The sequence below is a fragment of the Arachis ipaensis genome, chromosome B5 (assembly GCF_059453495.1).
Source record: "Arachis ipaensis isolate K30076 ecotype BB chromosome B5, ASM5945349v1, whole genome shotgun sequence".
In the NCBI taxonomy this organism is placed as follows: Eukaryota; Viridiplantae; Streptophyta; class Magnoliopsida; order Fabales; family Fabaceae; genus Arachis; species Arachis ipaensis.
Window position 1 is genome coordinate 97,100,674 of NC_142440.1, and position 12,602 is coordinate 97,113,275.

At 28.8% G+C, this 12,602-nt stretch overlaps 1 protein-coding gene across 3 annotated transcripts; it reads left to right on the top strand.

Annotated features, from left to right (window-relative positions):
- Positions 1–5,933: 5,933 nt before the first annotated feature.
- RGF8 (root meristem growth factor) lies at positions 5,934–11,222 on the top strand. 3 transcript variants are annotated; one of them, XM_016345312.3, is made up of 4 exons: positions 5,934–6,050; positions 6,134–6,216; positions 6,300–6,378; positions 10,842–11,222. In XM_016345312.3, the coding sequence occupies exons 1-4, from the start codon at positions 5,939–5,941 to the stop codon at positions 11,006–11,008; spliced, it is 441 nt and encodes a 146-aa protein (XP_016200798.1). In that variant the 5' UTR covers positions 5,934–5,938; the 3' UTR covers positions 11,009–11,222. The 3 variants fall into 3 exon arrangements, with proteins under 3 accessions (XP_016200798.1, XP_088345099.1, XP_016200799.1); XM_088488973.1 differs by lacking the exon at positions 10,842–11,222 and adding an exon at positions 9,066–9,350; XM_016345313.3 differs by having other exon boundaries at positions 5,936–6,050; positions 6,137–6,216.
- The last annotated feature ends 1,380 nt before the right edge of the window (positions 11,223–12,602 follow it).

Below are 12,602 nucleotides of genomic sequence, written 5' to 3' on the forward strand. Positions count from 1 at the left end.
GTAATCGATGCACATTCACCACTTGCCATTTGCTTTCTTGATTAGTACGACGTTGCCCACCCAGGTCGTATTAACGTAGTTCCCGAATGAAGCCTGCCTCTGTCACTGGTTTGGCCTTTTGGTCTACAGCCAAACGGTGGGATATTAGATTAGGATCTATGCCCAGCATGTCGGCTGGGGTGAATACGAGCAGGTCCCTGTTCTGCTTTAGGAGTTTGACCAGGTCCCCCTTTAGATCGTAGGGTAAATTCTTATTGATGAACGTGTATTCCTCTTTGGTTTGCCCTATCTGCAATTTTTCCATGTCCCCTTCCGGTTCTAGTTGGGGATGACCATCCTGGAGAGCATCGAGGTCGGCGAAGAAGATGCCGACCGCGTTGCAGGACCTCTTGCGGGGGCCAAGCTGGTATTGTCACATTCTACCGCAACTTTTTGATCCCCGTGTATTGTTCCGATGGTGCCGTTATTGGCTTGGAACTTCATGAGGAGGAATTTGGTAAAAATAACAGTAGAAAGGTCATTAATTATTTTCCTTCCGAGGATGATATTGTAGGCGGTGGAGTCTTTGAGAACCATGAACTCGGAGAGGATGGTCTTCCTTTGGCATCCGATTCTGATGGTTAGTGGTAATACTATGGAACTGTCCGGTTTGAGGAAGTTGTCCTCGAGTCTGGTTACTCTGTTATAGTGGGCTTGCAAATTTTTGTTTCGAAGATCCAACTTGTTGAAGGCTCTTCTGAAGACAATGTTGGAGTCTGCTCTGGTGTCAACCAATATACTTTTTACGATTTCGGTCCCGACTTTTGCAGAGATGGAGAATGGGGCGTCTTCTGCCGAGGTGCCACGTTTGCAGTCATCGGGGGAGAATTTAATTGCCTCTACGATCGGGGAGGTTGGAGCTCGGTTTCTTACAGCCAGGATTTTAAGATCCTTTTTTAGTGCCGATTTGAGATTAAGGATACAACTCAGTGGGGACGGCAATAAGTAATGTCCACGTGAGACTGTGAGTACGGCTCAGTGAGGACGGCGATACGTAATGCTCAATTGAGATCGGAAGGATGATCCTTCATGAAGATCGTGATACGTAACGCTCATGGAAGAGGATGTTTTCTGAAATAGAGACGATGATACGTAATGCCTATTTCAGGAATTTTGTCGAGTGCGGGCAACCATCCAACACGTGAGCTCATGGACTGTTTATGAATAGACATGTATCATACTGCATTTATTTGAAATTTCTTGGGTTTGCATAATTGCTTTGGTTTGCTAATTGATATTTTGTGAACTGCTAATTGTACTACTTGTCATAATTGTTCTCTATGTGTGAGTGTTTGATTTCTGTTTGATTGCTTGTGCTTGTGACTTGTTGGTTCAGATTATGGTGGAGTGTGGTGGCGTGTATTTGATTATATGTTGGGATAGAGGTCGTGAATTGATTATATGTTGAACCGGAGTTCGTGATTTGTTTATATGTTGGGTCGGAGGCTGTGATTTATTTATATGTTGGTTCGAAGACCGTGATTTGATTATATGTTGGGTCGGAGGCCATGAATTGTTTATATGTTGGGCCGGAGACCGTGATTTGACTATGTTTAGGCTGGAGGCCGTTGGGCCGGAGGCTGTGATTGGTTAAGTTATATGTCTCGGTAAATTTGGTGAAATTTGATATGTAATTTGACTTGTTGCGGTGTGATTGATGATTTCGAATTTTTGAATGGATAATCACATGATTTTGAAACAAAGATCGAAGTTAGGGAATTAATGAATAATGGATTGGATGAATATAAGAATGAACTAAATTGAGTTAGAGAAAAGGATTCATAAGATGTGTAATGATCGCTACTGTTAAACAAATTTTTATTTTTATATATATCCTTCTATAATAATTCTTAAACTCCTCTGCTGAGACCGTGTGGTTAGGTTCTCACCCTCTACAGCCTTATCCTTTTTCAGAAAATAGACAAGGAAATCGATGAAAATTCTACTGAGTTTTTATCGTGCTTTTCTTTGATGTATTATCTTAGCTATTATTTTTCCTAGCTGTTATTATATATATGTATTTATGTATGTACATATAAAAGAAAAGTATTTCCGGTATTTCAAAGAAAAGTCGATGCGGTTTTCAGTTAAAGGCTCCTATTGCGTAAATATTATAAGTGGTCGTAATGTCCTCGCTATCAGAATAGCGCAGTCGGAAGCGTGACATTTTGATAGTAAGGGTGTTACACATACATTATTTCATTTTCAAATTTAATTCTTTCATTAATATCTATTATGGTATTTTTAAATTTTAAAAGTTATTTTATCAAATACACTTGTTGCTACTTATACTTATTGAAAGTCATTTTTAATTTAATTTACTGATACTATAACTTTTAAAAAACTATTATTTAAAAGCTAACTTTTATAAGCTACTTTTGAAAAGTAAAAATTTTATCAAACCGGATCTAATTATATATATATACCGTATTTCGAAATTCGCACCGAAATGTGTTACGTTATCAAGTTTTTTTCCCAACCCTCCTGTTAAATTTTCTATTTCCAAGATTGATTCATATTATATCTTTGTTACTTTTGTAATTAATTATTTGTTCAGACTTGTTACACATATAAATTATTTTAGCAAATAAGTTTAAATAAGTTGGCCCAATGCCAACAAAAATAACCTTCAGGTTAGAGTGCGTGTAAACACGCGCTTCTAAGACTATTGAAAAGCGCAAACGTCATTATGAAAACTGGTTCTTTTCTCTCGATCAAAACTACAATGCTCAAAATTCAAACAATGATAAAAACTTCTTAAAAATCTCTCAAAATCGTCGCGAAAAGTCAAGGAAGTTTCAAAGATGAAGTTGAAATCTTCACCAACAAACACAGAAAGAAAAGACGAAAGATTATTGAAGGTAATGTTCACTAATCTTGTAGTTTTTTCACTTTTCTCTTTCACATTCTGATCGCAAAATGCTACATAGTCATATTGCAGTTTATTTTGTGTTCTTGCGTTACTGTTCTCATTATACGCTTCATTTAGTGATAACTATGTTAGGTTGGTGTAAAAATATTACGTAGTATTTGTTATATAGTTTAACCTATAATATTTGCATGTGTTTGAAGAATTTGAATGTGTTTTTGTGCATGAATGAGTTTTGCATGTTTCAAAATGAGTGTCAGTAGTGTTTCTGGTATCATTATATGTTTGTGTTTGAGATGTACTTGGTAGTGTTGTACTCCTTATGTTGTAACTAGACAACAGAATATTATTCTTGTACTTCTAATGGTATTATGTATATATTTGAGTGATTTGCAACCATTTTTCTCCATTTATCAGGAATTTTGTTTATCGATTTCTTGTAACAAACCATAGAATTTTATTCTAGTGCTTCTGATATTATTTTATGCATGTTTGATTCAGTTGCATGTCTTTTTGAACTCACATTGTATGATGTAATCAAAAAGTAATAGCAGTGTGTTTGGTCTGCATTTCGATGTATTTGGTTTGTCTTTCGATGTATTAACTTTTTTTTTATTCCTTACAGAAAAAATGGCACCAAAGGTAGCACCAAGATATAATGTAAGCATATATATATTTGAACAACTCAATTTATTTTGTATAAATATAGTTTATTTACATGATTCTCGTTTATTTACAAAAAAACTCATGATTTGAGATGTCCCTAAAAGATCAATTCATGATAAATTCTAAAACATGAGTGAGGACAAGAAAGCAATTGTTCGAGAACTGGAATTTGGTGGTTTGATGCATATTCCTTCCATGAATGTGCCACATAAGCTATTGAAACAATTGGCATATTCATTTAATCTATTCCGTAACAGACTAGACACACGGTATGGTATAATCAACATCATCTAAAAAAATATAGCAGTTACCCTTGCCTTGAGTATAGCTGGTAAAAATCTATTTCCTATATTCTGTGAATCAAATTTTGGTGCATTATCAAATTATTTCTGTGTCGTTGAAATATTTTTTTGCCACTTTTGCAAGGCCACGCTATGCAGGAAAAATTAACTTTCAAGAATTTAGTGAGAATTTCACCTATATAAATATAAGAGTTATGCTGTTCTAATTGAAAATTTTAGAGGACTTATTCTCATAAATATTCATGAAACTAGGATGAGTACAAGGTTATATAAGTGCTTAAAATTATAGACTCTTGAATTTGAAGAGTATAAGTAATGTGTATAATTTTTTGTACTAGCATATGAAGTATATGTTTAATCGATTAGATACCTATTATTTCGTTAGAACTTTAAAATTTTATACTAAAAGAATGTTTAATTTTAATAACATATTCTTTATGTATATATTTATATGACATTTAAATTTTGTAAATAGTAGGGATTGAAAAATATTTATAAATTTGTAATATTATTATTAATATTATTTTTAATAATAATAAAGTAATTAACGATTATTAACTGACAAACGATAACGATAATACTTTGTATATTGAACCATTATATTGTTTGATAAAACGATGTCTTTTGAGCATGTTTCATAAAGAAAATAACATGTATATTGATAAAACATGTTTGTTAAATTTAAAATACATTGAAAAAATCACAACCATTAAATAATTACGTGAATTTTGATTATTATTCATAAATATATACATATATGTATGTATGTGTGTCGGTGAATACTAAAGCAATGTTTAAAGTGTTCAACAAAAAAAATTAAAAAGTGTTCTTTTAATTTTTTTTATTTGAGAGAGTTAAAATTTTTTATTATTGTTAATTAAAAAATTTATTAGTTATATTATATTCTTGAAAAGTATTGTTATCAACCTTATAATAACTAAATGTGAAAATAAATTATATCTTTCTAAAAATAAAATCTAATCGTCTCTTGAAATCATTTTTATACTGAAAAATCACAATTAATTATTAATAAATTTAATTATTTAATGCATAATAATTTCTAAAAGTAAAAAAAAAAAAGAGAAATGCAAGTAAATTGAGACTAAAATATATTCCGTTACGATGGTAGGAGTCGAAATACAACCTCTTATGGTGTGTTTGTTTGAGATGAAAATGGGAGGAAAGAAAAGGGAGGGAAAGAAATAGGAAGGAAAATAGATATTTTTCTTTGTTTGGTTGAGGAGAGAAATGGAAGAGGAAGGAAAATGGATAGAAAATTATTGGTGGGACCCACCAATTTTTTTTCTTTTTAATAATAGAGAGAAAATGGAGAGAAAACTAAATCTCTCTCTCTACTTCCAATATTACTCCTTTACTTTTTTCTATATAATTTATAATATAAGGATAAAATTTTCTTTTTATAACATTTCTTTCTTTCTTATTTTCTTTTCATTCAAACACATTTAAAGAAAATAAAAATTCACTCAATTTCTTTCCTTTCTTTTTTTTTCCTTTCTATTTTCTTCTTCTCTATTTTTTTCCTTCCAACCAAACATAGCTATAGAATAATAATGAGTGAATACCCCATCCGATTCCTGATAATTTTTTTTGGGACTGATTAGTCCCTGTACCAAAAAAAATAACATTAATTTTTTTTGGCACAGAGGTCTCGTTGTCCTTTCGAGGTAATTGTCGTGGGCCAGGTTGAATTTTTTTTTGTCAGGGGCCAGATTAAGTTTTTTTTTTGTCAAGAATTTTGTTGTCTTTCGAAGTAATTGTCAGGGGCTGATTTGGGTTTTTCTCAATAATAATACAGCAATGATATCAATGAAATAAAAGTCATTTAAGATATGTATGTACTTATTTTGGAACTCTGCATTTTGGGCTTTGTGTTTGGCTCTTTTTATATTAAATGCCTTTAATTTCTCTCTAAGTCCCCACTCTCTCGTCTCATGCGCGTGTCAGAATTAAATCAATTAATGAAATGACGTTTCCTAATAGTATATATAGCTAAACCACACATCTGAGCATGTCTCTCATACATTTTCACAACAAAGAAAAAATGGGGTTATTATTTTCAATTATCATTATCATCACTCTACTTCTATGCTCTCACTACTTTTCTTGTGCTTCTTTGCAAATTCATCCATTTCAACCATCACTCCACCATCAAGGTAATAGTCATCAGTCAAAATAAAATAAAACATTATGAATGAATTTTAATCCAAGTTCTTATATATATGTGTGTGTGTGATAGTAGGAGGAGTAAATGCTGCACACCAACAAAAGATTTCTCTTCCAAAAACGGTGCCCAGAAAGCTAAGATTCACTGATGAGAAGGTACTATTAATTATATATAAAACATTTGCTTATCATTATTACTACCTGTGATTCATATTCTCATTCTTGAAATATTCTAATAGTTAGAAGAATATGATGATGAAGTAGTAGTCAGAGATAATAATATCGCATCACACGAGCAGAAGGGTTCCCTTGCCACAGGTAATTAAATAATAATAATTATTCAAAAATGTTATATGCACATAGAAATTAATCACTAAAAAAGTTACCATATGTTTTATACTAATGACAGATTTAGTAACTAAATTTTAGTAAATTTAACATAGTTGATAATTATTTTATGTACTGATAATCAATTAATAACCAGTCATGACTATAGTCTATAGAGTTAATAAGAAATCATTGAAATGAACTGCACATATAAAACACATGCAAATAATTTACTTTGTGAATTCAGCTTGCTCTTTCATGTCACGACATATATATGTACCATTATCAAATTTAAAATATCACATAAAAGACCTATAGTTCTAAGAAGTATATTTAGGGGTGGCAACACCAGCCGAACCCGTGGGTATCCATTCCGCCCATACTCGTTCGGGGCGGGTAATTATCTGCGCCCGTACGGAAACGGATTTTACCAGGACGGATTCTTGGGCGGGAAGGAGCAGGGTCGGATTTAGGTTGAAGCTGTTCCTATCTGCTCCGATATATATAATATAGGGTAAAAAATCTATATATGCCAAGGGGGTTTAAAATTACCCAAATCAGCCAAACGAAATTCTGATACATCAATCCACCAAAGAGCAAATATATGTAATTCGAATCAATACAATTCGAATTAGTTTTCAACATAATTCGAATTGATATAACTCGAATTACTCGAAAAAATTGGCAACACGTAATTCGAATCAACATGTAACGAATTATTCCCAACCATTGCGTACAAGTAATTCGAATCAACTTGGAACGAATTATAAAAGCATAATTCGAATTGTCTCAATTCGAATTAGTAGGAACACGTGAGTAGGAGGAAGTTCGAATCAAATTGATTCGAATTACTCACATTTCGAATCAAATGGCTAATTACACATTGTACAATAAGATACTAGAAAAAATACTATATAATATAAAAAATATATACTAAAAGAAGTATAAAACAAGATTATAGTAAATTAATTTTAGTATAAAATTATTAAATATAAATTAATTTTAACTCCTATTAGTACTTTGAATTAAAAATAACATATAAAAATGTACTTATATTTATTAAATTTTAATAACATATAAAAATTTAATAACTTTTTAAATATTTTTTTTATAATAGGAGTACATTTTTATATACTTTAAATACTTTGTATAAAAATGTACTTATATTTATCATACAAAAATAAAGTGTTGTGCCAATATAATAACATTATAATATTTTAAATCAATTTTTTTCTAGGATTTTAGATTAAAAGCAGCACATGAAAAAACATTATTGGTATTTTAAAGCTAACTTAATTAAAAAAGATAGAACTGTATTTTTTAGGATTTTATGTACATAATTAGGCTAATTTTTTTAATATTAATCAAAGATGTGTGTTATACTATGTTATTTGGTTTTAGGTAAGTTTTATTCTACTATATTTTTTTTACTTTTCAAAAGACAAAAATCTAAAAAATTTTATAAATTAATTTAAAAGAAAATATCATTGACGTAAAAAAATTAGCCAAACAATAATATTTTTCACATAAATTAATTTATAAAATTTTTAAGATTTGTGTCTTTTGAAAGTAAAAAAAAAATATAGTAGAATAAAACTTACCTAAAACCAAATAACATAGTGTAACACACATCTTTGATCAATATTAAAAAAAATTAGCCTAATTATGTACATAAAATCCTAAAAAATACAGTTCTATCTTTTTTAATTAAGTTAGCTTTAAAATACGAATAATATTTTTTCATGTGTTGCTTTTAATTTAAAATCCTAAAAAAAATTGATTTAAAATGTTATAATGTTATTATATTAGCACAACACTTTATTTTTGTATGATAAATATAAGTACATTTTTATACAAAGTATTTAAAGTATATAAAAATGTACTCCTATTATAAAAAAATATTTAAAAAGTCATTAAATTTTTATATGTTATTAAAATTTAATAAATACAAGTACATTTTTATATGTTATTTTTAATTCAATGTACTAATAGGAGTTAAAATTAATTTATATTTAATAATTTTATACTAAAATTAATTTACTATAATCTTGTTTTATACTTCTTTTAGTATATATTTTTTATATTATATAGTATTTTTTTTAGTATCTTATTGTACAATGTGTAATTAGCCATTTGATTCGAAATGTGAGTAATTCGAATCAATTTGATTCGAACTTCCTCCTACTCACGTATTCCTACTAATTTGTTATAAGTTGATTCGAATTATTTGTACGCAATGGTTGGGAATAATTCGTTACATGTTGATTCGAATTACGTGTTGCCAATTTTTTCAAGTAATTCGAGTTATATCAATTCGAATTACGTTGAAAACTAATTCGAATTGTATTGATTCGAATTACATATATTTGCTCTTTGGTGGATTGATGTATCAAAATTTTGTTTGGCTGATTTGGGTAATTTTAAACCCCCTTGACACATATAGGTTTTTTACCCTATAATATATATATATATATATATATATATATATATATATATATATATATATAAATATACATACTTTTAATATATAATAGATCTAATATATATAAAATAATTAAAAAATAATTAATAATATTGTATCATATTTAAATTTTTACTTTAATTTATGTTATGCATGCAATGATGGTTATATAAATTTTAAAATTTAATTTTTTTTTGTTGGATTTTAATAATTATAGGAGCGAGTAGAGACGGAGCGGATATCCGCAAAGACGGATTAGAGTTTAACATTTTACTATTTACGAGTAGAGACGAAACAGATTCGATGCAAGTTATTATAGGGCGGAACGGGATCGAGTAGAGCAAAAACCCGCCCCTACACGTTCTATTGCCACCGTTAAGTATATTCTAAGAAGTATAATACAAGAGCTACGCGTGATTTTTATTTTCATTTTACTTTATTGTTGGGTTCTAACTGTTCATGATAACATGAATCATTTATTTAGTTTAGTAATATAAACCAAGCCAACGGGCTCAATTCACCTAGCAGGTTCATCACGCATCAATTCCCCAATTTAAAGTGATGCTGTATCAAGGTAGGGCAACGGGATAATAAGTTGTATATAAATGAAAAGTTAAACCAATGAAAGGCATAGCACAGAGTCATTTTAGGTGTACTTAATTTTACTGGATATTTTGTTGGCTCATTAATTATTGACTGTAGAAGTAGACTTTTAAGTTTAAATGATTATAAATGATCAATAAGTTAGTGCTTTTTTTTTCTAAAATGTTTATCATATTATATTTTTAATACATTAACTTCTAAATGCACAAAGAAATAAAAAATAATAAATATTTTAGAATATAGGAAACAGCCTCTATATCTTATATAAGATGAATGCTAAGAAATATTTTCAATGAAATCCGTATAATGATGACAAATGATTTAAGATCAATGTTATATAAATTTTCTTATTTAATTCCTAAATTTGATATCAAATAATATTGAATAAACTTTTGTTTTTAACTATAAAATTTTAAAATATTAACAAATTTAATTATAAATTAATAAAACTAATTTTATATTTATAAAAAATAATTTTTCATGATAAAAATACTCAAATATTAATTTTATTCATATATAAATTTGTTAATATTTTAAATGTTTATATAAAATTGATAATTTTTTATCTTTTATAAATATAAAATTAGTCTTATTTATTCGTAAATAGATTTATTAACATTCTGAAATTTCATAAATAAAAATAATAATTTATTCACAAGATTTTAAATTTTTAATTTCAATTTCAAATTTACATTTAATGTTTATAAATGTACAAGTAGACTTTTCTATAATCTAATAAAGTCTATGAGGTGATTAATGCCAAATGAATAAATCTACTATGGCAACATATATTATTTTAAAATTTAAATTTTCTAAATTTTAAATTTGTGTTTAGAGAATAAAATGTGATTTTCTATTTAAGTACATACTTGTGCACCCCACTAGTCCTTTTCGGGGTGTATACTTCTAGTCTTCTATAAATATTTTTGAATCATTACTGCTGAAGATGAGAAATTATTCCTATAATTTTGGAGTTTTCCCCTCTGTGATAGTGGTAAGAAAGAGAAAAGACTGATTATAGTGGCTAGAAAGAGAATTTTTTTTTTAATTTTTGAAAATTTATAGCATTGAGAAAATATTATTTATTTTTACTGTTAATATTTTTCTATTTTTAATTTTTTTAAACACAAAAATAAAAATAATAAAATTTTATTTTTTATTTTAATTTCATCTTTTTTTTTCCTTCACAAATTCCTAAAAATAAAATTATAAATAAAAACCCTAAAAATATAAATCAAGTAGCCATTTAAGTATTTTAATTTAGTTTGTCAACATAAAACTTCCATTCTTTATTTTTCAATTAACTAGTAACCATATTATGCACTTCTTTTATCAACTTAAATACAGAAATGAATTCAACTTGTATGAACTTATGCAATTTTAATTACAGGGAAGCAGCACAATAGAAACCAAAACACGGTACTTTGGAGCAAGGGAACAAGACAAGAATGGACGGAAATAAGGAGTGATGACTCTTCACAATACTTTACTATGGATTATGCTCGAGTTAGAAGACGACGTCCTATACATAACAAGAAATTGCCGGTTGGTCCATAAAACGTGGTAATAAGAAAGACATTAAACAAGAGATATTATGGATTTGGAGCTAACTAAACTCGTAAACACACACTACTATGGAGACCATTTAGGTCACAATTTTGTGATTGGAATACGTGCGTGTGGAATGTGTCTCTTGTCTTATGCATTTTGTGGCCGACATTAGAGAGCAAAACCCTAAAACGTGTAAGAAAACTATAGATTAGGACTTAGCCCAACTAACAAGCTCTATTAATTAAATTGTCCCCCAATGAACTTTTACTTTTCCTGTTGGCATTCATAATGTAAATTCCTAAATGAGGAATGAGGTTACAATGACCAGCATTTCGTACAACATGGTTTCCGGAAGTCATAATCAAGATGGTGAGAACCGAATCGAATCGGTCAATAAACCGATAAAATAATTGGTTTATTAGTTTAATAATTCGACTAAAATTCAGCTGGAATTCAATCGATTTAAATAAATTTTAAATAAAATTCTTAAAAGTTGAATATATAATTTTAAATATTTAAATTTAATAATTATTAACTAAATAAAATTTAAAATTTTACAATTTTATATAATAAATTGTCTATAATTTATCAATAAAAATTTATAAACAACTTTAAACATAAAAATTTATAACTAAATAGATCAAAATACAAACATATAATGTTCTACCAGCAAAAAAAAAACATTGACTAATAGTTTTTAACTAAACAAAACTCTAATCATAAAAAATTATAATCATTATTAGATGTTACTTTCAAGATTTTCATCATAGATAGAATTTCTAAAGTACAGAAGTATCACAAAAAAAAGTCTTATTCATGCACTACATACTTGATTACATCTCATATAACAATAATCTTGCTATCTTACTTACCACTACTACATGATTTATATTTCTCAGAAACATGAACATCATAGATATTACGCAATCACAATTCACAGCAAAATACAAACACAGGCGTGAAAACCAGAGGGAAAAAATTAAGAAAAAAACTATCATGTTTAACCAATAATTTGAATGGGCTTAACATCAAGTTTCTTAACTTCTGCCTTGGGAACAGTGACAGTAAGAACACCATTCTCCATGGATGTCTTCACGTGATCCATCTTGGCATTCTCAGGGAGCCTGAACCTCTGCATGAACTTGTCACTCACTTTACAACATTAGGCATACTCACATCAGAAAATCAGTAATAATATTATTCCAGAAAATCAACAACAACATTATTTCAAAAAATCAACAACTTAGAATAATAAAAAATTATCAAAATCAGTAATTCAATACTATTAACTCAGCAAATTAAGATCACTAAAATAGCGAAATCAGCAACTCAATCAGGATGATCTCTAACTACGTACTTACGGACTCGAGGCTCCACGGCCACCACATAGAAGCTTTGAAGGACAGGATTCTTGTACATATAAGGCTGCTTGAGCTCATACAAAATGATACCCGTATCCATTTGTTGGGGGTAGGAAGATAGGGGCTATGACGGGGGATAAATGTCGGTTAGGAATTTTCACAAAAATGATCACGTTGCAAGTATAGTTCCAAACCAACAAACAATCCTCAATCAAAGTTTAATTTTGTTTGTCACAAGT

Excerpts from the sequence above, each read along its gene's own strand:
- RGF8 (XM_016345312.3), top strand. The coding sequence starts at position 5,939 with ATGGGGTTATTATTTTCAATTATCATTATCATCACTCTACTTCTATGC. Across the intron at positions 6,051-6,133 it reads ACCATCACTCCACCATCAAG|TAGGAGGAGTAAATGCTGCA; the intron begins GTAATAGTCATC and ends TGTGTGTGATAG. Across the intron at positions 6,379-10,841 it reads GAAGGGTTCCCTTGCCACAG|GGAAGCAGCACAATAGAAAC; the intron begins GTAATTAAATAA and ends TTTTAATTACAG.